The sequence below is a fragment of the Gasterosteus aculeatus genome, chromosome 13, assembly GCF_964276395.1.
Source record: "Gasterosteus aculeatus chromosome 13, fGasAcu3.hap1.1, whole genome shotgun sequence".
In the NCBI taxonomy this organism is placed as follows: domain Eukaryota; kingdom Metazoa; phylum Chordata; class Actinopteri; order Perciformes; family Gasterosteidae; genus Gasterosteus; species Gasterosteus aculeatus.
Window position 1 is genome coordinate 22,496,094 of NC_135701.1, and position 22,062 is coordinate 22,518,155.

Below are 22,062 nucleotides of genomic sequence, written 5' to 3' on the forward strand. Positions count from 1 at the left end.
TCACCATGAGAAGTCTTCTAGAACATTAGGAGAAGTCTTCACCATGAGAAGTCTTCATAGAACATTATGAGAAGTCTTCATAGAATATCATGAAAAATCTTCATAGAACATTGAGATGTCTTCATAGAACATTATGAGAAGTCTTCATAGAACATCATGAGAAGTCTTTGTAGAACATTATGACAAGTCTTCATAGAACATTATGAGATGTCATCATAGAACATTACGAGCAGTCTTCACCATGAGAAGTCTTCATAGAACATTAGGAGAAGTCTTCACCATGAGAAGTCTTCATAGAACATTAGGAGAAGTCTTCACCATGAGAAGTCTTCATAGAACGCAGGCCTGGGGGATCCAACTTGATCTGTGTATGCAGTAAAATGACTCTTAATGCTTCTTTGTAGCTTCTGAGCAGCAGATGAGCCTCCTGCTGAACTTGATGAGCCTGAACTGTGCAATGAGGAGGCCACGGACGGGTAGAGAGGATATCAGAGTGTTTGCTCAGAAGTGGGTGTAGTAAAGGAGTAACATTAGTGAAGAACAGTCTACGAAGCTCATTGATTCAGGACAACTTGGAGGCTTCCATGTTAATGTGCACAGAGAAGGAAATCCTCACGTATACAAGCAGAGCTGCTCCGGCGCTTACTGATGCTGTAGATGCTTTCGCAATGTAACTGTGAGTTAAACATTAGTTCAATATGCCTCTTTGTTGAAGAGTGGGATACGTTTATAATGCTTTATTTATTTCTGCTTTTGTTCATTTATCAACGTATCCTTGTGGAATACTTTTGTTAACTTCTCAGCTTAAGTGGATTATTATTTAACCATAACATTATTTGTTGAACCATGGTATTAATAAAAAAAAACTAAACTACAGGATAGTAAGAGCTGAACTCTTGCTTTGTTTATCCAATTTCCACTTCCATGGAAAAAGTGTGCCGGTCTTGGACCTGAAAAGTGTCCCCACTGCGGCCCTGATAGGACCTCATGAGACGTCTTCACAGAAGATCACGTCCTCGGTCAGAGTGTTTGAAGACTCTCAGAGCCCTTTTTACGGGACTTTCCAGAAGAGGACCCTGTGTTTAATTTACTCACAAACATCATCGCTTAAGATTAAATATTCCATAGAAACGCGTGAGAGGAAGACGAGACGTGACGAACCGCTCTGCTATTTATGTTACTTATTGAAGCCGTTTTTACGTTTAAGGTAAATCTTTTTAATCAGGGTGTGAAACATCTTTAATCTTTTAAATTTGTAAGTAATCAGTTTGGTCAAATTGTTGATCACAATACTCAACTTTAAGTTTTAATGTGTGCGGCTGAGAGAAGTGGTCATCAAGGTACACAAGAGGGAGATGGAGATATAAACACTACGAAAGGATCAACAGACTGTGAAGTGATATTCTTTTATTCCTCCAACAGGCCTCACTGCTTCTCCTCAGAACAGGAATACACCCGATGCTGTGTACAAGTACCACTGTGTAAAAGTACCACTGTGTACGAGTACAGCGGCTTCCTCACCCTCTTATTCAACACAGAGAAATAAATAAAACTTCTGTCAAGATGAGTCTTGAAAAAAGGGGAAATGAAAGATTAAAGGTGATGAGCTCCAGTCTGTTCTTGTTCCCTTTTAACTTCAATAAAACTTGATTTGTCACATTTTAAAATCTTCATAATTTCCATTTATATTTTTGAAACCAACACAAACTCTGCCTCCACAAAGGCTGAGGCAGTAAAGTGCACTTTGTGTTACAATAACTTAATAATATCTCCAATAAACAGTCAATCTGAGTCGATAGTGCCCCCTGCTGGCAGAGATGAGTCTGCGCTGGACGACACTGAGGACGGACGAGTCAAATTCATCTTCTGCTGCAGAATTCTTCCTCACAAAAACACTCTTCTTTTTGTTCAAATGCAAGTAGTTCAGTACAAAGCTGATATTTTAATGAGAAATGTGTCCATGTGAATTAGTGTATATTGTTAAACTACATTCATTCATTTGGTTTATTGCCATGACGACGATGATGATATTTCTTGAGTGAGTTGAGTGACTTGCTGCAGCATCGTTCAGCTCAAAAACACATTTCTTATGAAATGGGAATTAAACTGATTCACTCAGCAAATATTCTTCTTAATGGTCTTTTTTTTCCACAAATTAAAACATTCAGATGTATTAAAATCAACAAAAACCTAAAAAATAAAATAAGTGTCAATCCCTTTTAGTCGAACGCCCAATCAAAAGGAGGCGGCGCCGCTCCTTGCCCCGCCTTCCTGCCCCAGTCTGTGGGAGTACTGGGAGCAGACCAGTGGAACCCCATCAGAGTAAAAGCGGGTGGAGGTCTATAAATACTGAAAGGTGAAAGCACCGCCTCTCATAAGTTGAAGGAGGAGTCGTGGTGGAGGGTCACGTGACCGACGATGCCTTCAGGGAACCGGCCGCTGAACAAAGCTGCAAGTTGGATTGCCGAGGCCCCCCCGAAACCTCCTCACTCGCTCTCCGTCTTCTCTGAACGACTTCTCTTGCCCGGCCTCACAGGAAGAAGTTTATTTTGGCGGGGACGGCCTTGCAGCCGGCGGTGGAGAAGTAGTGTCCCGGGACGGGGGCGTAGGTCATTCCGCCGGCCACCGCCTCCACCACGTCGCCGCGGCCGCAGCTGCCGCGCTGGCAGAGCTGCGCGCGGACGCAGCGCTCCACGTGGCGCCGGCTGAGCGGCAGGAAGGGCACGAAGCGCCCGACGAGCCGCTGGAGCACCACGGAGGACCGGAAGAATCCGCCTGGGGGGCAGACGGGAGGAAGGGCTTCGTTTACCACCCAGAGTCGCTGCTGTGCCGTTATGTCATTCTGATAAGATCAATGTGTTTGGAACAAATCAGACAAGCTGCGTCTGTCGGTTTAAAGTCATCATTCTGCTGCTTTTTATTTCCTACCAAACTTCATTCTGCTGCTTTTTATTTCCTACCGAACTTCATCCTCCGGCTTGTTTTTGTACCTTAAAAGAGCTTCAACCACCATCAACTGCAATTATCCCATTTCATCTGTATTTTACTGATTCGACTCACTTCACCTCAAGCTGCATCTGATGTTATTAAAGGAGCTTCGTGAATAAATCTCTCCGTCATTATTACATAATAACTGAATATCTTTGACTGTGCAAAGACTTAAATTCTTCAAAGTCATGAAAAAGAAAAGCGGGGAGAAACGTTCCCCGTTTACTAGGCGAGTTTGAACGGGTTCAGCCCCAGAGGACACTCACTAGTCGTGCTGTTGTAGATCGCCTGCGCGATGTCGTCCTGTAAGTCGGCCCACGTGATCTCCTCTCGGTCCCGACCAGCCTGCCGGCTCTCCAGAGCCTTTCTGTTGATCACCTCCTCTCCAGAGGTGCTGCAGGACCACACACACCATTAAACATGTAATACGAGTTCGTGATGTGGAGCAGCTTGCATCAAACATCCATTATTAAGAAGCATTCAGAGGAATACTTTAATCAAAGTCACTAATTAAAATCTGCAAACCTGCAGCCACGGTGAGATATTAAGTCTCATATAATATCAGACTTCAGAGGTCAGAGGTCAACCCCCATTGGTTGTATGAAGGGGACTGGCCCGTGTGGTCGGGGAGTGACTCGTGTTCACTTGTCTTTAGAATCACTGTAACCAGCTTTCAGGAGTTCAGATGGAAACAAAGCTTCTGTTTTTATTGGTGTGATTTGGATCATTCTAGAAAAACAGTTCGCCCAGTTCACCAGCAGGATGATTTGGTCTCTTTAATAAATGAAAGAAACAGATCCTTAGATCCAGTGTGTGTGTGTGTGTGTGTGTGTGTGTGTGTGTGTACCCGATGAAGACGTAGATGGCCTTGCGGTAGTTGGTGCGAAACACCACGTGTGAGGGACCCAGGAAGGGCTCCAGGACGTCAATGAGTCCCGGAGGCATCTTCTCCATCTCATCGAACAGGAAGACGGAGCGAGCGCACTCCGTCAGGTTTCCCTTCACCCAACTCTTCAGCTCCTCCTGTCAACAGCAAAGGGAGAGGGGCGGGGGGGGGCATGTAGTCCCGACAGCAGCTCCAAGGGAAACGAACAATACAATTTAAAGGGCCTAAATGGAGATTACCAACGCCCCCCCGACTCACCCTGTACTCCTGCACCCGGTCGGGACGGGGGAAGTGCAGCGTGGGGATGAACTGGTGGACGTAAGGGCTGCTCATGGCCGAGCCAAACAGATGCTTTCCCAACATGGAGCTGACCAGCGTCTTTCCCGTCCCGGAGGAGCCATGGAAGGACAGCACCAGGGGTCGATCCGGGCTTTTATTTTGTAGGAACCTGGCTACCTCCTCTGACACGATGTCCTGGGCCAGAGGTTGCCCGAACACGTTCTTGTAGAGGTCCCACTCGAGGTCTGGTTGGCAGGAAAGGAGAGTTTCATGTTATCGACCATCAGCTCCACAACTTGCTTTTGCAGCACTAAGATTTAAAGTTCAGAAGTAGTGGAGTAAAAAGTACCTTTAAATATGTTTTTTTCCATTTTAATAACTTATTATTGTTATTCGTGTGGCACTTTATATGGGTTTTTATTTATTGTTCTGTCATGTCTAACCTCTAAGATGTTGTACAAAAGTATAATATTCAAGTGTCTATTCAAAGATCATCAAATGATATAACGGTATTACATCATTTCCATTCACCACACTGAGTCACTTTAAACATTAGAAGAAGAACGCCGTCAACTGTTGAGCGAACGGACTTCCGGTGAGGCGCTAGCTAGCATAACAGCTAAGCAGTGATTACAACACTCCTCGGGGAAACGTTACACTAAAACCGCCAGCTGCAGTGTAACATACATGTGACATACATACATATCTCGCATACATATCTCGCAGTTACTGGAGAAACATACACACGATACTCTCTCTTCGAATTGTCACACCGGCTGGCTGTTAGCATGAAGCGGCGCCTGCTAGCCTGCTAGCTAACGTTAGCCACGCAGCGGCGGCGCCTTCTCACCTCTGATGTTCGGCTTGAAGTCGCACTCGCAGCTGTCCGACAAGCTGCAGTAAAGCCTCTGGAAAACGCCACTGGCCGGGTTATACGGGTACAGGAGCAGCACCGACAGGACGGCCAGCATGTTGGCCGGGAGAAGAGCCGGAGGAATCGTCTCCATAGCGACCCGCGGTGAGCCCGTAGTTCTTCCGCCTCTCGGGAGCCCGTCCAGGGACGCGTAACGAGGCGAGCGAGGGGACTACGTTTCCCAGCATGCATCTCCTGTCATGGGGCGTTACGCGTGTGGACGCGTTGGAAGAACACGGTCCACAAAGCAGTAAACACAACGTCTGGAAAGAAAAGTCCCGTTTTATTGTGTTACTGTTTATCTAACAGTTTATCATGAACATATGTTTGTTACACTGAATACAAAACATGTGTTATTAGTAAGTAATTCAACAAAAATAAACTTAGGTACACATTTGTAATAACTGGTCATTCAAAATCAAACGTATTGAGTATTTATAGGAAAGTGGCCTGAGATGGTAAAAACTGAATATGAAGGTTTTTGCATGCTTTTGTTTTATTTATTTATCCATTCATGACACATCACCTTAGAGGGAATACAAGCTTTTGACAAACACTTAAGAAAGACGTGTTTTAATTAGGAGCGAACAAGTCTGTGGTCTTTGTGTTTTAAAGGTTGTCGCGATGTTCCTAACGCGTTTTCCTTCTCGCCATCCAGCACCAAGGGCCTCAGAGGACCGAAACAACCGTCTAGTTTTCTGGAAATAATTCCCACATTCCTTCTAAACAGTCTTGCGGGTGAATCGGTTTTAGTTAAGTCCGGGAAATAAGTAAATAAATTATTAACCTGGAATCAAACTGAAGTTCTGAACAGGATGAAGGCGTCAGCATCACTTTATTCACATGAGGAATCTATTCTGTTATTGTGTCAAACAATATGACAAGTCGGCAGGTTGAGGGGACGGTCCGGCCTCCAGACACAGAGACATTTCTCGCACACGGAGGCTCAGCCTCATCGTCACCAAAACAAGAAAACAACTTCCGCTTTTGTTTCCACAGCCCAAAAGCAAAAGAACCCGGTGCTGCACACGTACACAAAGGACTTCCATGTTCCATCCTGGTGCACAGTTGGATGGAGGAGGTCTTGGTAGCGGCGAGATCAAGTCAGATGGTCAACAAACCATCAAGTCAGACGTGCAGACCGTGAGCTCCGAGGCTCCCGGGGGTCCGCCCATCCGAACAGAGACAACCGAGAGAGGTCGGGGGGGTCAGCGCGGCCGCACAGGCGGCTCCAGCCGGTTGGACAAGGCGGTCAGCACCTGGTCGAACTTGGCGTGTCGCAGGGCCTGGCTCTCCTCGGCGCCCCTGCTCCCCCACAGCAGCCTCATCTGGAAGTCGGTCAGGAAGAGCTCCAGGACCTCCGGCTGCTCCGGGAAACCTGCGACGTCAACAACAACAACGATAAGGACCACGCCGCCGGGTGACACCAGAGACGTTGTGATCCGCGGGTCGCCACAGGGGGTCACCACAGGGGGTCACCACAGGGGGTCACCACAGGGGGGCACCAGAGGGCGGAGCAGCCTATTCACTCAATGCAGCGGGAGCGGCCTCTCACCTTGGAGCTTGCTCTCGGCGTTGGAGCGGTAGACGCCCCCCAGCTGAGCGATGGTCCTGGCGGCCCCCAGGTGGAACATGACCACGTCCAGCCCGGCCTCCGCCGTCTCCCACGGCTCCGCCCACTCGCCCACCGTCACGCCCTTCTCCAGCAGGGAGAGGAGGGGCAGGACGTGGGGGAAGGTGGTGCCGGCCAGCGGGCAGCTCTCTGGGAGGGGGCGGAGACAAAAGGCGCGGTTGGCGTCTTTCATCGGAGAGGAGTTTGAGTGGCGAGCGGACACGTACCTCTGCCGTCGTTCAGGCTCTTCATGAAGGGCCTCAGCGTCTTCTCGTAGAGGATGGCGCCCTCGGTGTGGCGCTGCCGCAGCGCCGTCCAGGTCTGCTCCAGACGGGACACCTGAGGAGACGACCAAAGATTTCTTCCTCTGCTCTTATAAAAGGAAACCATTTGTAGTCAACGTCACAAGCTGTGGCTCGTAACTCTCTTTCTGCCGCCTCACCTGCGGCAGCTCCAGCGCCCTCATGACGGCGGCGAAGCCGAACATGTCGCCCGTGGTGCCCTTCAGCTCCGCCGCGACCTGGATGATTTTGTGCAGCAGGCCGGCCCGCTCCTCGGTCGTCCCCGTGCAGCCCAACACGTCCACCGCCAGCGTGGTCGCCATGGTCTGGAACCTGCAGGAGGCCGGAGAGACGCGATCACACGGAGTCCTGCGAGGCTCCAGGGGGTCCGTTACGTTATCGGAGGAGCAATAACGCTCTGCGTCCCGCTCGCGTCTCACCCGCTCAACAAAAACAGAACATTTGTAGAGATGATATTGACGGGCTGAAGCCCCCCGTTGTGTAAAAGGTCACCGACCTCTCCAGCAGGTCCAGTCGCAGCCGCTGGCCGTGTGGCAGCGTGAGCAGCTCCATCCCAGAACTAACTCCCATCATCCTTTGCGCCTCGGGAGTCACCTCCAGAATTCTGGCCACCTGGGAAAACACAAACGAATATTCACTGCTGTCCCCCTGAATGTGTCTCTGTCCGTAGATAGAGACGCCCGGACCGTCCTCTCACAGCTGGACGGTCGGTGCCGCTCGTCTACCGCTTTACCGCTTCCTCCTCTGACGAGTCGTGAACTGCGTTGTTTCTGCTTCCGGCTGCACCTGAAAGGTCGTGTCCCCCCCCCCCCCCCCACAGAGGGACCCCGTCAGACTGTACCCTGCAGTCAGCCGCCGTGATGTGCCTGGCCGCCGTGCGGGCGTCGACCTCGGCCAGCAGCTCCTTCACCCGCCGCAGGACCCCCGCCTCCAGGGGTCGGTTCTCCGCGGGCATCAGCGGCGAGCGGTACCTGCTCGGTGCGAAGGAGGAGGCCGTCTCCACCACCGGCGATTGGTACGCATTCCCGCCCTCCGCCCGCAGCCTCCCCACGTAGCTCCGGGGGCCGGGCTGCAGCTCCGTGTAGCAGCTCCCCGGGTCATCGGGGGGCGGGGCCTCCCGGCTCGGGCCGCGGCTCCTGGAGTCTGAGGCTACAAATGCAGAATATAAAAACTCTTGAGGGAAAATGTCATTTAGTTCTCGAGTAAAGTTGCTTGCGGGTGAAGCGCGTTTGGACGGGTGATTTATTGTTCTCGTGGTGAATCATTTGTGTAGTTTGCAGTCAGATAAGCAGGCGCTGAACCAACATGACGAAGATCATTTCATTTACTTTGTTTTTTTGTTCAGTTATTATTTAAATCAAATCCATTTTTTTAGCTCCCAGTCCTTCTTTATTTTTTGTTTTAAAAACCAACGTTGACTTTTGCTGCTCGTGTTTAAAAAGCCCCTGAATAAGAAACGAAGTCCACGGGTCATTTCTTATCTCCGTACTACATCTGGTGGTCGTCCGGCTCTGCGTTGCGTAACCGACCTGCGTGCGACGCGCGGCCTGAACTTTGGCCCCGCGGTGACGCCGCGCTGCCGGAGCTCGGGCCAGTCGGCCGTCTGCTGCGAGGGAGGCTGCACGCGCGAGGGACCCGAGGACTGCGGACGCATCGGTGAGTGTCTGCAAAGCTGCAGAGCCGCGCGTTAGTCCGTGTCCCCGTGGTGGACGAGGCTGCAGCTCAACGCTGAGTACTTGCAGATGTTTGCTGGCGAGCGGCACGAGACACTCGGTCTTCTAACGCTGCGCGTTCCCCGGGTCGGCTTCGTTTAAAGACCAGACGATCAACAAAATGAGAATTCAAGCGAGAGCATTGTATTATTTTGTAGAAGGTTGTGTGTTCTCTCGGTCATACAGAGAACATTTGTCCCAGGTAGACTCCGAACTGAGTCCATCAGGGAGTCACAGCTTCTCACTCTTATTAGCACCATGTGTAGAAGCTTGTTTGACCTTTGTCCCACTGCATGGAAGACGGGCTGCTGTTTAAACCCTTTCATTGCTCCACACCCATCGGGAACACAAACAAAAGCTGTGAAACCTGAGCAGGGAACATCTTGTAAATCCCAAAGCGCTTGTAAACCTCCTGGGAATCAGTTCTCACACGGAGAGACTTGTGTAATTCGGAAATACCTGAAGTTATGTAAGTCTGAAGAGCAGAAAACCCTCATAGTGATGTGCGTCGCCTTTCTGTAGACTGCTGAAGAGGTAAAATAACTTCTCGTACATAGAATGTTTAAGTGGGATATGCACACAGTGTTTATGGCTACGTAGTAGAATTACTTTTGTGGTCTAAATTAAATAAGTAAGTAAATAAGATGCTAAACACGGGACTCTACGAGTCCCACATTCAACCAGGAGCTTCTGCACACACGTGTTGCTCTGTGTGCTTCTACTCTACTAAATCAGAGCCTGCAGGCAGAAAGCAGATGCTTTATTGCTGCCATGTGACTATTCTTATCTGGGTGCAAATAGAAAACGCTGGATATGTTTGCTGCTGTCCGCTCAGCGGCCAAAGTTAAAGTCGTAAACGCCATCCGTGCACCAGGCGACATGTCTCCATGTCCATTTAGACGTCTATCCAGTCTGATGCACCTGATTAGATAAGCCCCCCGCGCCTTCAACGGACGTTGTCTTGCTTCTTTTTTGGATGCTCAAATGTCTCAAATGAGACGTCCCCTTGAAGGTTGTTAAGTCGATGCGAGCTCTTGAATCTAACGTCCTCGCGTCTCTCCCCAGAATCGTTTTCAGGGATGTACCGACCGGCCTTGGCGGCACTCGCAGTGCTGCTCTGCTCCTCACTCCCGGTGAACGGAGGGAAAATCTTAGTGTTCCCCGTGGACGGAAGCCACTGGATCAACATGAAAGTCCTCGTCGAGGAGCTCCACGCCAGAGGCCACGAGATCACAGTGATGAGGTCGTCCGACAGCTGGTACATCAAGCCCGAGTCCCCCCACTACCGGTCCATCACGGTAAACTCCTCTGCCGGGTTCGACGAGGAAGGCTTCGGGTTGTTTGTAGACACAATGATGAACATGCGGCGGAAAGGCGCCTCGCTCTGGGCTCGCATTTCTCTGGAGTTTGAACTGGTGGAGAAGTTCTATCAGATGAATAAAGAGGTGATTGAGATGGTGGGGAAGATGTTTGAGAACACCAAACTGATGCAGAGCCTCACCGACGCCAAATACGACCTGTTCCTGACGGACCCTGCCATCGGTGCGGGGGTGCTTCTGGGTCACCGCTTGGGTCTTCCTCTCGTCTTCAACGTGAGGTGGACTGTCCAGGGGGAGGGGCACCGTGCCATTGCGCCTTCGCCGCTGTCGTACGTCCCAATTCCAGGCGCAGAGCTGAGCGACAAGATGACGTTTCCCCAACGGGTCAAGAACCTGCTCTACTTTTTCTTCACCTGTTTCCAGACATGGTATGTCACGGATTCAAACTACAAGCCGTTCGTCCGCCGTTACTTCGGAGACGATGTGCATTACATGGAGCTGTTTCAGGCGGCGGACATCTGGCTGATGCGGAACGATTTCACCTTTGAGTTCCCGCGACCCACAATGCCCAACGTCGTCTACATGTCAGGATTCCAGTGCAAGCCCTCCAAGCCGCTGTCTAAAGAACTAGAGGACTTTGTCCAGAGCTCTGGTGAACACGGCGTCATCGTTATGACATTGGGAACCCTGGTGGCCAAACTTCCCGAGGACATCACGGAGGAAATCGCCGCCGCTTTCGCCCAACTTCCTCAGAAGGTGATTTGGAGGCACAAAGGCAAAAGACCCTCCACCGTCGGCAACAACACCTTACTGCTGGACTGGCTGCCTCAAAACGACCTCCTGGGCCACCCAAAGACCAGAGTGTTCGTGGCCCACGGGGGTACCAACGGGATCCAGGAGGCCATCTACCACGGGGTGCCCCTGGTCGGCCTGCCCCTCATGTTCGACCAGCCGGACAACTTCTTCAGGATGAAGACGAGAGGCGTGGCCAAAGTCCTGGACATCGCGACCGTGAACAAAGAAAACTTCCTGGAGGCTCTGAAGGACGTACTGTACGATCCGACCTACATGGAGAAGATGAAGGTGCTGTCCGGCCTGCACCGCGACCAGCCCATGAAGCCGCTGGACCGGGCCATGTTCTGGATCGAGTTCGTCATGAGGCACAAGGGGGCGGCACACCTGAGGACGGACTCCTACAAGATGTCAACGATCCAGTACCACTCGATTGACGTGGTGGCGTTTCTGCTGGCGGTTATTCTGCTCGTATTTGCCGTTTTTGTTTGTGCAGTTATGTTTTTGTGGCGAAGAGTTTTCTCCGGAAGCAAAGTCAAAAAGGAATGAAGAATGAGCCGCTGGACAGTTAAATAGAAGAAAACACTCGAGTGTTCTTACATCAGTAACTTAACGTGCCTCAGTGTGTCGCTAAAAGAAATCACAAACCTTATATTACCCAACGATTTCAGCCCAGAGGTCCCGTTTACGTTGTTTTTGCTTGTTTTGTTTGTCGGATAGCAGAATACCTCAAACATCCGTAAATAATTTACAATGACATTTTGGTGTTGGGTCGGTGATCAGTTCTCATTCAATACACAGGAATATACCTTTTGCGGGCATTTAAAAAACACATAAATAATAATTCCTAATAACCACTGCACTCAATTTAATGGAATTAAATATGATTCATTTTATAAAAACAGTGCGACGTGTATCTTGTGATTATCAATGAAATTATTGAAAATGTTTCTACAAATGTGTGTTTTTGAAGTAATGATTTCAGGCTGTAAATAAACAGTACCAAAATGATTTGTTGATGGGTTAGTTGATTGATTGATTTGGTTTATTTTTGGAGTACTTTTACACACATTGAATGATTATTTGTATGTATTATCATATGCCACCGTATGTTGAGATATAATACGCTGTCATAAATTCCCATTTTGCTTTATTTGAGCTAAAATCCATTAAATCTATTTTTGAGGTGGAACCAAGTCACTGTTTCACACGTCCAAAGTAAGTCTCCATAATTTGCACTGAAGTCCCAAGACCCACTACAGACACGTCCCGAATGATGTAACGATGTAATATTTGGTTTGGGGGAAGATATCAAGTATTCCCTCCATAGCTGAACCATAACAGTTCACGCCCTCTGTAACCATCTGGGCACCAACTAGGCCTCCAAAGTAAAACAGACCTTCCTAGTGAACTCAATGGGAGTGCTAACAATTTCATTTCATTAAATAATTCAACAGTGATATAAATTAATGCTAAAACTATTTGAGTGGTTCAGCGCGTCGCAGCAAAGAGGAGGAATAAGCTCACGGTGGATGTGCAGCGCAGAGAGCGAGGATCCTCCAGCAGACAGCTCGCTGACATCCGCCCCCCTCTGGTGGAGAGAGGAAGCACTGCATGCAGAGAGAGAGACGCTTATTTATTAAGTAGCTTTGTTTCATTATTTAGGTTTGATTCAATGATATATTAAGAATGCTTTTTCTGTTTTTGTAGTTTCAGTAGTAGTTTCACTGGTGTCTGTGTACGTTTCTTATTATTTACATTGAGCTTGTTTTTTATTGAGAATGTATGTAGAAAATAATGGGAAATGTAGACAGACAGAATAAGACATCACTCATCATAAATGCTGCATTTTATTCTCCTTCTGTACATCCTGCCGGTGAGACCTCACCTCCCCGGACGGACCTCCTCCTCGCTGCTCCCGTCCTTCAGCCCCCTGCGGCAGGACGGCGGGCTGACGGCGGCGCCGAACGCCGTCTCCAGGTATCCCAGCGGCAGCGTCCTGTTCACGGGCCGAAGGATCCGAGCGGCGCTCCACCGGCTCAGAGCCGCCCCGCTGCCGGCGAAGAAGCCGACCAGGTCCGGCAGGCAGTCGAAGGCCTCGGCCCCGAGGCCGTACCGGACCCCAGGGTCCGTCTCCGAGGACCGCACGGCCGCTGTCGCCGTGACGACGAAGTGAAGGGTCTTCTGCTCCCAGCGGACGGTGAGGACGAAGTCGCCCCGGCGGGACTGAGAGTCTCTGAGCAGGAAGTCGCCGTGGTTCACCACCAGGCTCTCGGACACCTGACGGGACGTGAAGGGGTTGATGTGGACCGAAGGAAGGTTGTCCAACTGGTGCAAACGTCTCAAGCGTCTCCCATGTTTAGGTTTAAATCATATAATGAAGAAATGATTCAAAGTATTTATTTTCCATTCACACAGGATGTGATTCATCTTCCAAAATGTGTGTAAATCAATCACCCTGCAACGTCTGATGACACGTTGTGTTTTAATATCTATCGAGCTTTTCTAGACTAGATTTGGTTTATTGCTTTCTAGTTGACAAACACGTGTGTGTGCGTGTGTGCGTGTGTGAGCGTGTGTGTGTGCGCGTGTGCGTGTCACCTTCCAGGGGACGCGTCCGTGGTACCAGGCGTGACTCTGCAGGTTGCTGCTGCTCAGCTTCAGCTCCTCCTCCAGCTGCTTCCTCAGTTCCTCTGGCGGCGCCTCCATCCAGAACTTCTCCTTGGAGAACTTAAAATAGCATCGCAGGCGCGCCATCAGACACAAACAACAACAACAACAACAACAGCAAAAGAAAACAATAACATCAGCATAGAACATTCAGGTAGAATCTTCTGCTTCTGGTTTCCAAACCAAACTCCTGTCGCTTTCTTAAGAAAAGTCTTTAAATATTCCTTTGGGGGCATGAGGGGGGCAGGAGGGGGGGGGGGGGGGGGGCATTGTGAGTAAGTCAGCTGTTTTATGTGTGAGTGTGCGAGGACGGAGGGGCGGCGTCGCTCACTGGTGCTTTTGTCCCGACGCGTCTTCATACAAACACAAGCGAATACTTTGTATCCAGAGTTTCGTTGACGAGGCGCCGGGACGCTTTTGTTTCAGGGGGGACGCACGTTCACACAAAAACAAAAACGCACACAACAGTTGCTGTTGCTGTTGCTGTTGGAGAGTTTTCATCTAAGGTTCACTGAGGAAAGTGACTGTTGTTAACAATCAGCAGCAGACTGAGAGACGATGTTACAAGAAAGCAGTGAAAGTCTAATAAAGAGGAAGTTCACCTTCACATATTCTCCACTGCTGTCCGTCACGTCCTGCCGACTGACAGACAAACAAAAACACAAAGTAATTCATCAACTTTCACTCTGTCAGTCTTTGTCTCTCAGTGCAACACAAACATTTTGTTTCCCCACAAAGGAGTACTGAGGTTGAGTAGAATACTACAGCAGTACTGGTAGCAGTAACAGTGGTATCAGCAGTACACTCGAGTCTTTCTCTCCGTCCGGTTGAAAACTCTGTGACAGCAGCAGACGCCACCCGACGAAGCTCTTCTGCTGCTGTGGGAAGACGACAACCATGTACGTGTTGTTCAGGGAGCCACGTTTACCCCCAATCGCCCCCCCACCACCACCATCCCTCCCCCAAGTATCTCAGACCTCTACACACTTTCAGAGCAACGTTAAAAATATGCTTTCTTAACAGAAATAGAAAGTGCAGTTGCGTGGTTTCTCTGTGGCCGGAGGGATGTGAAACTTCTCTGTTGGTCGTGTTTCCATGAGCAACGACGAGGGCGGTGACCTTCTGTTCCCAAACACAAACACAACGAACAAACACACACACGTGATCACACAAGTAAAACCCGATGCATGAGAAACTCCAGAGAGTCAGAAAAACTGCGTTCAAAAGCGCGATGCAGTCCTGCATCGCGTCTTACTGACAAGGTTCAGTAAGACGCGATATTCCTTCACAGGTAATACTTACTGCACTTACAGTTTGGTGCCGTGATAATTAAATGCAGTGTGATAATAAATGACCTTTTCAAATCATCCAAACTGGCCCGATACTAATTTAAAATAAATTCCTGCATTAAAATAATGTATCTGCTGGTTACATCCACCAATCTACATGAGAACATGCTGTTTGCCCCCCACCCCAAACCCCCCCAAACCCCTGACTGGTCTCCTCGTCTCTCTCACGTGTTTCCGGTGTTCGGTACCGAGTCCCACCGAGCCACATTCCGCACATTCCTCCTCTGACAGCGACCGGCCGTTAAGTTCTTTCTAAGTACTTGTAGTACTTCAAGTACTTCCTCTGGGTACTTTTTTCTCACCTTCTCTCCCGCTCCCCGCTTATTTTCAAGCAACACAAAATAAACAGTATAAATGAATGAATCTGACTGTGCAGGTAAAAGCGCCTGCGCCTTTATAATATTAGAATTATTGTTATGAACTCATTCCACCATTTATTGTGTTTCTTACAAACTGTAGCAGAAGCACATGAATTAAATTAAACGATGTTGATCATATTGTTTAATCAAATCTATAGCAATTAAAACAGCATCCAAAGGATATGGGAACTGTTTCCCATATTAGAGTTAGAATTAATTCTTTTCAATTGTTTAAAGTCTATATTATTTAATTAATTAAAGGTATATTTGCTCTTTCTTTTAAGAACTAAGACGCTGACATTCTTCAGGCTGCTTCTCATCTCACTGCAGTGACACATTATCGTGGCTTCAGAGCCATAAACTACTTTTTTATGCAGGTCGGAAACAAATATTAACATTTTTGGCCTCGTCACCGTAAATTAACGACAGAATGTGCTCACCTGTCCTCGGGCTCCGCCTCCTGCCGGCCGCTCGCGCCCGTCATGGTTTTCTGCGTTTGGCGGCGAGCTGCTTCGGCTATCGGGTCCATGGGCACGTAGAGGTCCTGCGAGGACGCCGCTCTGGGGCCACTGGTCGCCATGTTAACAGGCTCCCTTTCTAAAGCCCCCCCGCTCCTCTTTAAGGGGTCCGCGGGAGGATCATCGAAGCGGCTTCCGTGTGCCGAGGTCAGAGGTGAAGCCGGGCCGGGTGGGGTGATGGTGGTGGTGTTGGTGGGCGGAGGTCTGGTCTGGTCCAGTCTGGTCAGACTGAGGCTGGACAGCGCACTGAGCAGAGGGGAGTCTCGGACGTGCTCCCCCGCCCTCCGCCGGCTCCGATCCTCCTCCTCCTCCTCCTCCTCCTCCTTCTTCTTCCTCTTCTTCTCCTTCAGCCCCCTGCTGCTCTTCTTCTGGGACTGGCTGCGTGGCACAGTGCCCACATGTGTGTACATCTGGCTGGAGTGGGCGTACCCGGGGCTTCGGAGGCAGGCGTCCACGTCGTCCACCGACTGTTTGGCGCCCCCGAGGCTCCCATGATGCTCTGGGGTCGCTGTGACGCTGGTCTTCTCTGACGGGCGGCGGATGGACAGATTGGTCAGGCTCCCAAACCATCGGAGACCTGCAGAGACAGAAAAATGTCCCTCGTCGATGCAAAATACCAATGAAAGCAACTTGTTTCTACTTCTGAAGCTGTTGAATCAGACGTCGAATCAGACGTCGAATCAGACGTCGAATCAGTCGTCGAATCAGTCGTCGAATCAGTCGTCTTCAAGTTGCTTCGGACATTATTAGTCACTAAATGATGAGATCTGATGAGCAGCTACGTAACATAACGAGCTTAAAGTCCATCACTCCGTTATACGAGTTTACGTGCAGTCGGAGTCTCTTTCTATAAGAATTCTTCTTTAAATATTGTAATAAGCGTTTCTGAAGAAGAAAGAAGGTGATTTTTTTACTATTCTGCGGAACTTTACATCCTCCGATCGGAGCAGATCTCCAAAAACATGAACATGTCGTGTTTGTCTCATAAATTCCCTTCTGGATGGATTTTAGGAGCACAGGCGAGACCTGCAGAGCATCAGGCAGGTCGTGACCTTAATGTTGAGACACTCTGAAATGACCGAAACCACTTCCTGTTCCTCCAAGCGGGGCGGCGTGTTGCCTTCACTGACACGCTGAAAACACCCGACCAGTTGACTGTGACTATCGGGCTGTTTGGATCACAACCTGTGATTCTGTCCACCCCCCTAACGAGGTCGCTTACAACCCCCACCCCTCACCCCCTGATCCCTCCCCCCCCTTCCTGGGCGACCGCTTAGGCTCTGAAACCCCCTCAATGGGTATTTATTATCTCTGCTGAACATGAACTGGTGCTTTGGAGGAGGGAGATGATGGATGCAACGAATATTTGAAGTAAATCAAGTATAATGTCATAACGTCAACGAACACCAGATGCATCATGGGTAACGTGTGAACAACGACGGAGTCAGACTGCAGAAGAAGAGACCGTTGTCCTTTCAGGAGACGTCTGTTTGTTGAACTCTCAGCTGTGCGTCCAGAGGACACAGAGACACAACTGTGCTTCATTTACAATAAACATAAAGTGAAGAGCCAGCGCACACACACACACACACACACACACACACACACACCAGTTCAGTGTCTTTCATACGATTACACAAACAAACTTTATCTGTCTCTTTTCTGCTGACTCATCTTTGAAGTCTTAATTTTTCCAAATGTGGAAGGTAATTAAATATGTGTACTAAGTACTGTGTGCAGTGTGTTGTAACTGTGTTTAAATAGTACACAGTCATGAAGTATTTCTGTAAGCTTTATTTTGTCCCAAAGAAGAAATAAAGAAACTAGACAATTTGGAGGAGACACAAATGAAAAACCGCTTCAGACGCTGTTTTTAAAGAGACCGTTGAGTCCATGTACGTCATCGGAGTCTGAGATGTAGTGAAGGAGAAGGAAAAATACTCAAGTACTGAACTGAACTTTCTGACTAAAGTACTTCAAACTGGAGCATCAGATCTCAGAGTAGAAGTACTCTGCGTGTACTATGTGTATACATACAGAAACATCTGTATTGGTACTTTCTCCATGATACTTTAATCAAACAAAGTAAATAGAACTTACTCAGTTTTCGTCTGTTCATGGTTCGACTTCGTGAGACGTTTCCTTTGTACAGAAAACAGTTTCTGCGGCGTGCTGAGAACTCCACTTCCTGTCCTCTGAAGAGCTGACAGGAAGTGCTCATGGTGATGCAATCAGGTGAGAAGTCATTTCGTGACTAATGGACGGAGCTCACGGTCGTTTCAGGCGACTTTCTTCAGCTTGAAGAGTCATCGTGGAACTGACCTGAGAACAGGAAAAACTCATCGATTAATCAGCGTGATGTTGTGACAAATTTTTACAAACTTTCTTTAATGTGAACTTTTACACCAGTGACGTTTTAAATAAAAAACTTTTACTTGGGTGTTTGGTGAATATTTATTTAAAAGAAACCTTCTATGTCTGGCTAAAATGATCTGATTAACTAAAGACAAACTACATTCAAAGCTCAGGTTCAGGTCTTCTCAGAGAGACTTAACAGGCCAATGTCTGTTTATATTACTGGTTTTCATTAAAGTCATCATTTTTTTAGGCAAGTGTGATATTTATACAACGGCCTGAATATGAGCTTTAAAATACAATCTGACTTAAGTAGATCTGTCAGGGATGCGTGGAGGAGGCAGGACTCAAATGCAGACTTCTCAAAAAACAAAAGACTTTAATAGTCACAAGGCAAAAGCAAAGGGCCAAGGGGCAAAAACACACAGGAACCAGGGGAAACCCAGCAGGCAGGAAACTACGTCCTACGTAACATCCACGACGATAGACAATGACGCGACAAGTGACACAAGAGACACACGGCTTAAATACACAAGGGAGGTGCAGGTGATTGGACACAGGTGGAAACTATTAGACGATCACAGGGGATGACGGGACAAGGCAGGAAGTGAAGTTACCCGGGGACACGAGTGGCAGAAAACTACAAAATAAGACAGGAAGTGAACCACACCGTGACAGTACCCCCCCCCTCAAAGGCCGAATTCCAGACGGCCAACACTAGAGCAAACAAGGGGTGGGGGGGAGGGTTACCCGAGACGTTGGTCGGACCACCAGGGAAACTCTGGCGGGCGGCCCGGCGGGCGGGGACCACTGATCTCAAAATAACCAACAACAGCAGAAAAGTCACAGCCGAGGACGGGCTTTGGATTTCCACCAGAGATGGGTCGTCGTGGTGCAGGGGTTAGAGAAGGTGTGCTGGGAAGCACAAGGTTGGTGGTTCGATTCCAGGCTGCCCCATGTTCCATGTCGAAGTGTCCCTGAGCCAAGACACCTAAGCCTTAATTGCTCCCCAGGCAAAAATGTGAAAAAGCCATGGGTTTAAAGTGTGATGTAAGTCGCTTTGGATAAAAGCGTCTGCTAAATGACCTGTAATGTAATGTCATTTGAAAACCAGTCAACGTCACTCTGATTGGCTGAAGCACACACATCATGTAAATGCCACTCGGTCAAGGCAACATGCCAAACATTTAGCACGATTGAGCGTGAATTTACACTAAATTGAAGGTAAGTTCGATAAGCCTAGTGAATTCTATGTCCATGCCCTATATCGTAGCGAATGGCAAAGCATGCCTTAACGACACACATTTTTATTTTGCGTTAGCTAAACAAAAGGAAATTAACTGGTACAGAAAACATGTCCCCTACCTCTTAGTTATAGAAGTAGTCTAACGTCTAAAATTAGTCTAAATTTGATGTTGAAAAGACATCGAAAACGACCACATTTGTACCATAAATAGCCCTTATATGGAGGTCCCACGGATATGAACATTAGACGTGCAGTAGACGTCAAAAAAAGACGTCACAACCCCTTCAGTGGACCAAAATTGGACGTCCAAAATGACCTAGAAAAGACGTCACACTGACGTCACATTGCGCAGTGGGCAGTTGTGGAGAAGGTGGGTTTTCGGGGAATGGTGAATACACTGGAGCCGAAGTACAAAATACCTTCTTGGCGATACTTCACCGACACAGCCATACCAACGCTGTACAATGTGTTGAAATGCAAACGCCATAAAGTAGCGTATTATTGTGTAGCGTAACTTATTTTCTGTCTCAGGGATATGCTGCTTATTACCCATAATAAGGGCATTTTGTGTTTGAAGTCTTCTTCTTATCATTGACTAAGAGCAAGCGAATCGAATCGTGAGGTGCCAGGAGATTCCCACCCCTAGAAACCTGTGAGGCAAGAAAGCACAAATACTCTGTGGAATAAACAAAGTTAGTGATGTGCATTAATGAGAAGTGAGGTATTACAGAGTGAGAGAGGAGCTCGCTGTGTCCTCAAGTCCCCCGGCAGTCTAAGCCTGTAGCAGCTTAACTAAGCGCTGGTCCGGGCTAACCTCAGAAAGCTTTTAGCTTTTTTAAGCTTTATCTTAAAATAGCTGACGGAATCTGCCCCCCAGACTGAAAGTGAAAGCTGGTTCCACAAAATGGTGTCAAACGCAGCACTGAGGTCCAGCAAGATGAGTCCAGTTCTCACATTCTACCCGAATCTTTTAGATGAGTGAGTTTTAGCTTTTTGGATTTTAAGCACTTTGCGTTGATACAGGAATGCAACATGAATTAATAATCAATCTTCATGCTGTATATAATCTGGCTCTCAAAAAGAACAACGTTGAGATGTGGGAGGTGCAGTAGGTGCTGACTCAGGAATCAAGTAGCCGTTGATTCTACTCTGCGAATTGCTAATTAATAAGAACATTCCAGAAGTGGGGGGTGACCCCCCCTCTCTAAGGGGGTCCCATCTCCATCTCATTGTTGATATTCGGCGGCTACAAACTCTTTTGTTGGTGGCGGAGTGAGGCAAATGTTTTGGTGAGTATTTTTTATATTTCAAATAATGTTGTTTTTCTGTCTGTGCTGATCGGATTGAGTAAACTCACACTGCCTGTTACAGCTCATGTGCAGCCCTCAGAAACACTAAGATTGGCATCTCTAAGCCATCAACAAGTGGAGTTTAGTTTGGTCTGTTTAAAAGTTAAAATTGTCTCTATAAACGTTAAAAGAAGGAAATGTTTGGTATCGTTGAAAAGGCCTGAAGCTGAGCTTTATGATGTAGTTAATCAGATAATGTTAGCCAGACATAGAAGGTTATTTTTAAAATATAGAGACAAAAGGGATGAGCCTTCCTCCTTGATGGCCCAACCCCGACTCTCTGGATTGTCCCATTCAGCCCCACCCAGTCACACACACAGGAACTGGAGGAAAAACGGCAAGCGGGAACTACGAACATCCAGGACGATTGACAATGACGCGACAAGTGACAAGAGACACACACTGCTTGAATACACTAGGGAGGTGCATGTGATTGGACACAGGTGGAAACAATCATGACATGACAGACAATCACAGGGGAGGACAGGACAAGGCAGGAAGTGACATGACCCAGGGAGAACAGAGGCAAGAACCTACAAAATAAAACCAGACATTGACCCAAACCGTGACATCCCTTTAGTAAATCTTCTGAATGTTTTAGTGAAGAACTCGTTTCATTCAATGTGGTTCATTTCTATCACATTTCTATCACTAGCACCTTGAAGGTCTGTGGTGCACTGCCATAAGGGGTTTGAGAACCTGGCTGTGCATCTTAGACGGGCGTGTATGAGATCCAACACGGCAGAAGAAAGGACGAGTGAGCTGCAGAGAATGAAGGCCTCCAGCCGGCATTTTGAACTCAACCGATGTTGGGACTACAAGCGGCTGTGCGAGATCCTGCCAGACGAACGCAGCCGTTTAGCGATGTTGAAGGCGTTGCTTGAAAGGGACTACTTTGTGGACAACCAGCCACACGAGCCCGATGTGGACGTAAGCGATGCAGCATCGTCCTCTGAGCCCGATTCTATGTCGTGTCCTTGTGATAAATATCCAGGGCCAAGTGCTGACCACCAGCACGCCGCTGTGCTAACCGCCGCGCCGCAGCGGCAACCAACGCGCCGCCGCGGGAACCGGCGCAGCAACCGCCGTAAACCACAGTGGTAACCGCCACGATGCCGCCCGTTAATGACACAGTTTATAATAAAAGTAATTTCTTAACATTAGAAAATATATTGCTGTATATTCCAAAGTAATATATGTTGTACTATTATATTACAGTTAATAAAAACAGATGGACCTACCTGATATTATTTGTCATTGATTGATTGAGTCATTATTTTTTAGAGGTTTGCTGAAGCTTTCAAAAGGTTCTTGTTCAGAACAAACCTGATCATGTGAACGAGGACGCTCTCTGTGTCATGTCCTCTGATGGTTGCTAAAATGGATTTCTTTTAAAGTACTATGACACCTGAT

General features: G+C 48.2%; 3 protein-coding genes across 4 annotated transcripts; 1 reads left to right on the top strand and 2 right to left on the bottom strand.

Annotated features, from left to right (window-relative positions):
- Positions 1 to 1,392: 1,392 nt before the first annotated feature.
- tor2a (torsin family 2, member A) lies at positions 1,393 to 5,282 on the bottom strand. Its single transcript, XM_040194673.2, has 5 exons — positions 5,004 to 5,282; positions 4,133 to 4,398; positions 3,836 to 4,011; positions 3,255 to 3,382; positions 1,393 to 2,775 (listed from the first exon to the last, which is right to left on the bottom strand). Exons 1-5 carry the CDS (start codon positions 5,158 to 5,160, stop codon positions 2,531 to 2,533), a joined length of 972 nt encoding a protein of 323 aa, XP_040050607.2. The 5' UTR covers positions 5,161 to 5,282; the 3' UTR covers positions 1,393 to 2,530.
- Positions 5,283 to 5,328: 46 nt separating this feature from the next.
- sh2d3cb (SH2 domain containing 3Cb) lies at positions 5,329 to 18,555 on the bottom strand. Its single transcript, XM_078086394.1, has 13 exons — positions 18,481 to 18,555; positions 17,800 to 18,021; positions 15,622 to 16,276; positions 14,076 to 14,115; positions 13,405 to 13,533; positions 12,692 to 13,083; positions 12,331 to 12,413; positions 7,822 to 8,129; positions 7,477 to 7,592; positions 7,121 to 7,292; positions 6,906 to 7,017; positions 6,622 to 6,828; positions 5,329 to 6,444 (listed from the first exon to the last, which is right to left on the bottom strand). The coding sequence occupies exons 2-13, from the start codon at positions 17,918 to 17,920 to the stop codon at positions 6,275 to 6,277; spliced, it is 2,505 nt and encodes an 834-aa protein (XP_077942520.1). The 5' UTR covers positions 17,921 to 18,021; positions 18,481 to 18,555; the 3' UTR covers positions 5,329 to 6,274.
- On the top strand, positions 8,128 to 11,814 carry LOC120830157 (UDP-glucuronosyltransferase 2B31). Of its 2 annotated transcripts, none has more exons than XM_040194659.2 (2): positions 8,128 to 8,636; positions 9,758 to 11,814. In XM_040194659.2, exon 2 carries the CDS (start codon positions 9,772 to 9,774, stop codon positions 11,350 to 11,352), a length of 1,581 nt encoding a protein of 526 aa, XP_040050593.2. In that variant the 5' UTR covers positions 8,128 to 8,636; positions 9,758 to 9,771; the 3' UTR covers positions 11,353 to 11,814. The 2 variants fall into 2 exon arrangements, with proteins under 2 accessions (XP_040050593.2, XP_040050594.2); XM_040194660.2 differs by lacking the exon at positions 8,128 to 8,636 and adding an exon at positions 8,981 to 9,226.
- Positions 18,556 to 22,062: the final 3,507 nt, after the last annotated feature.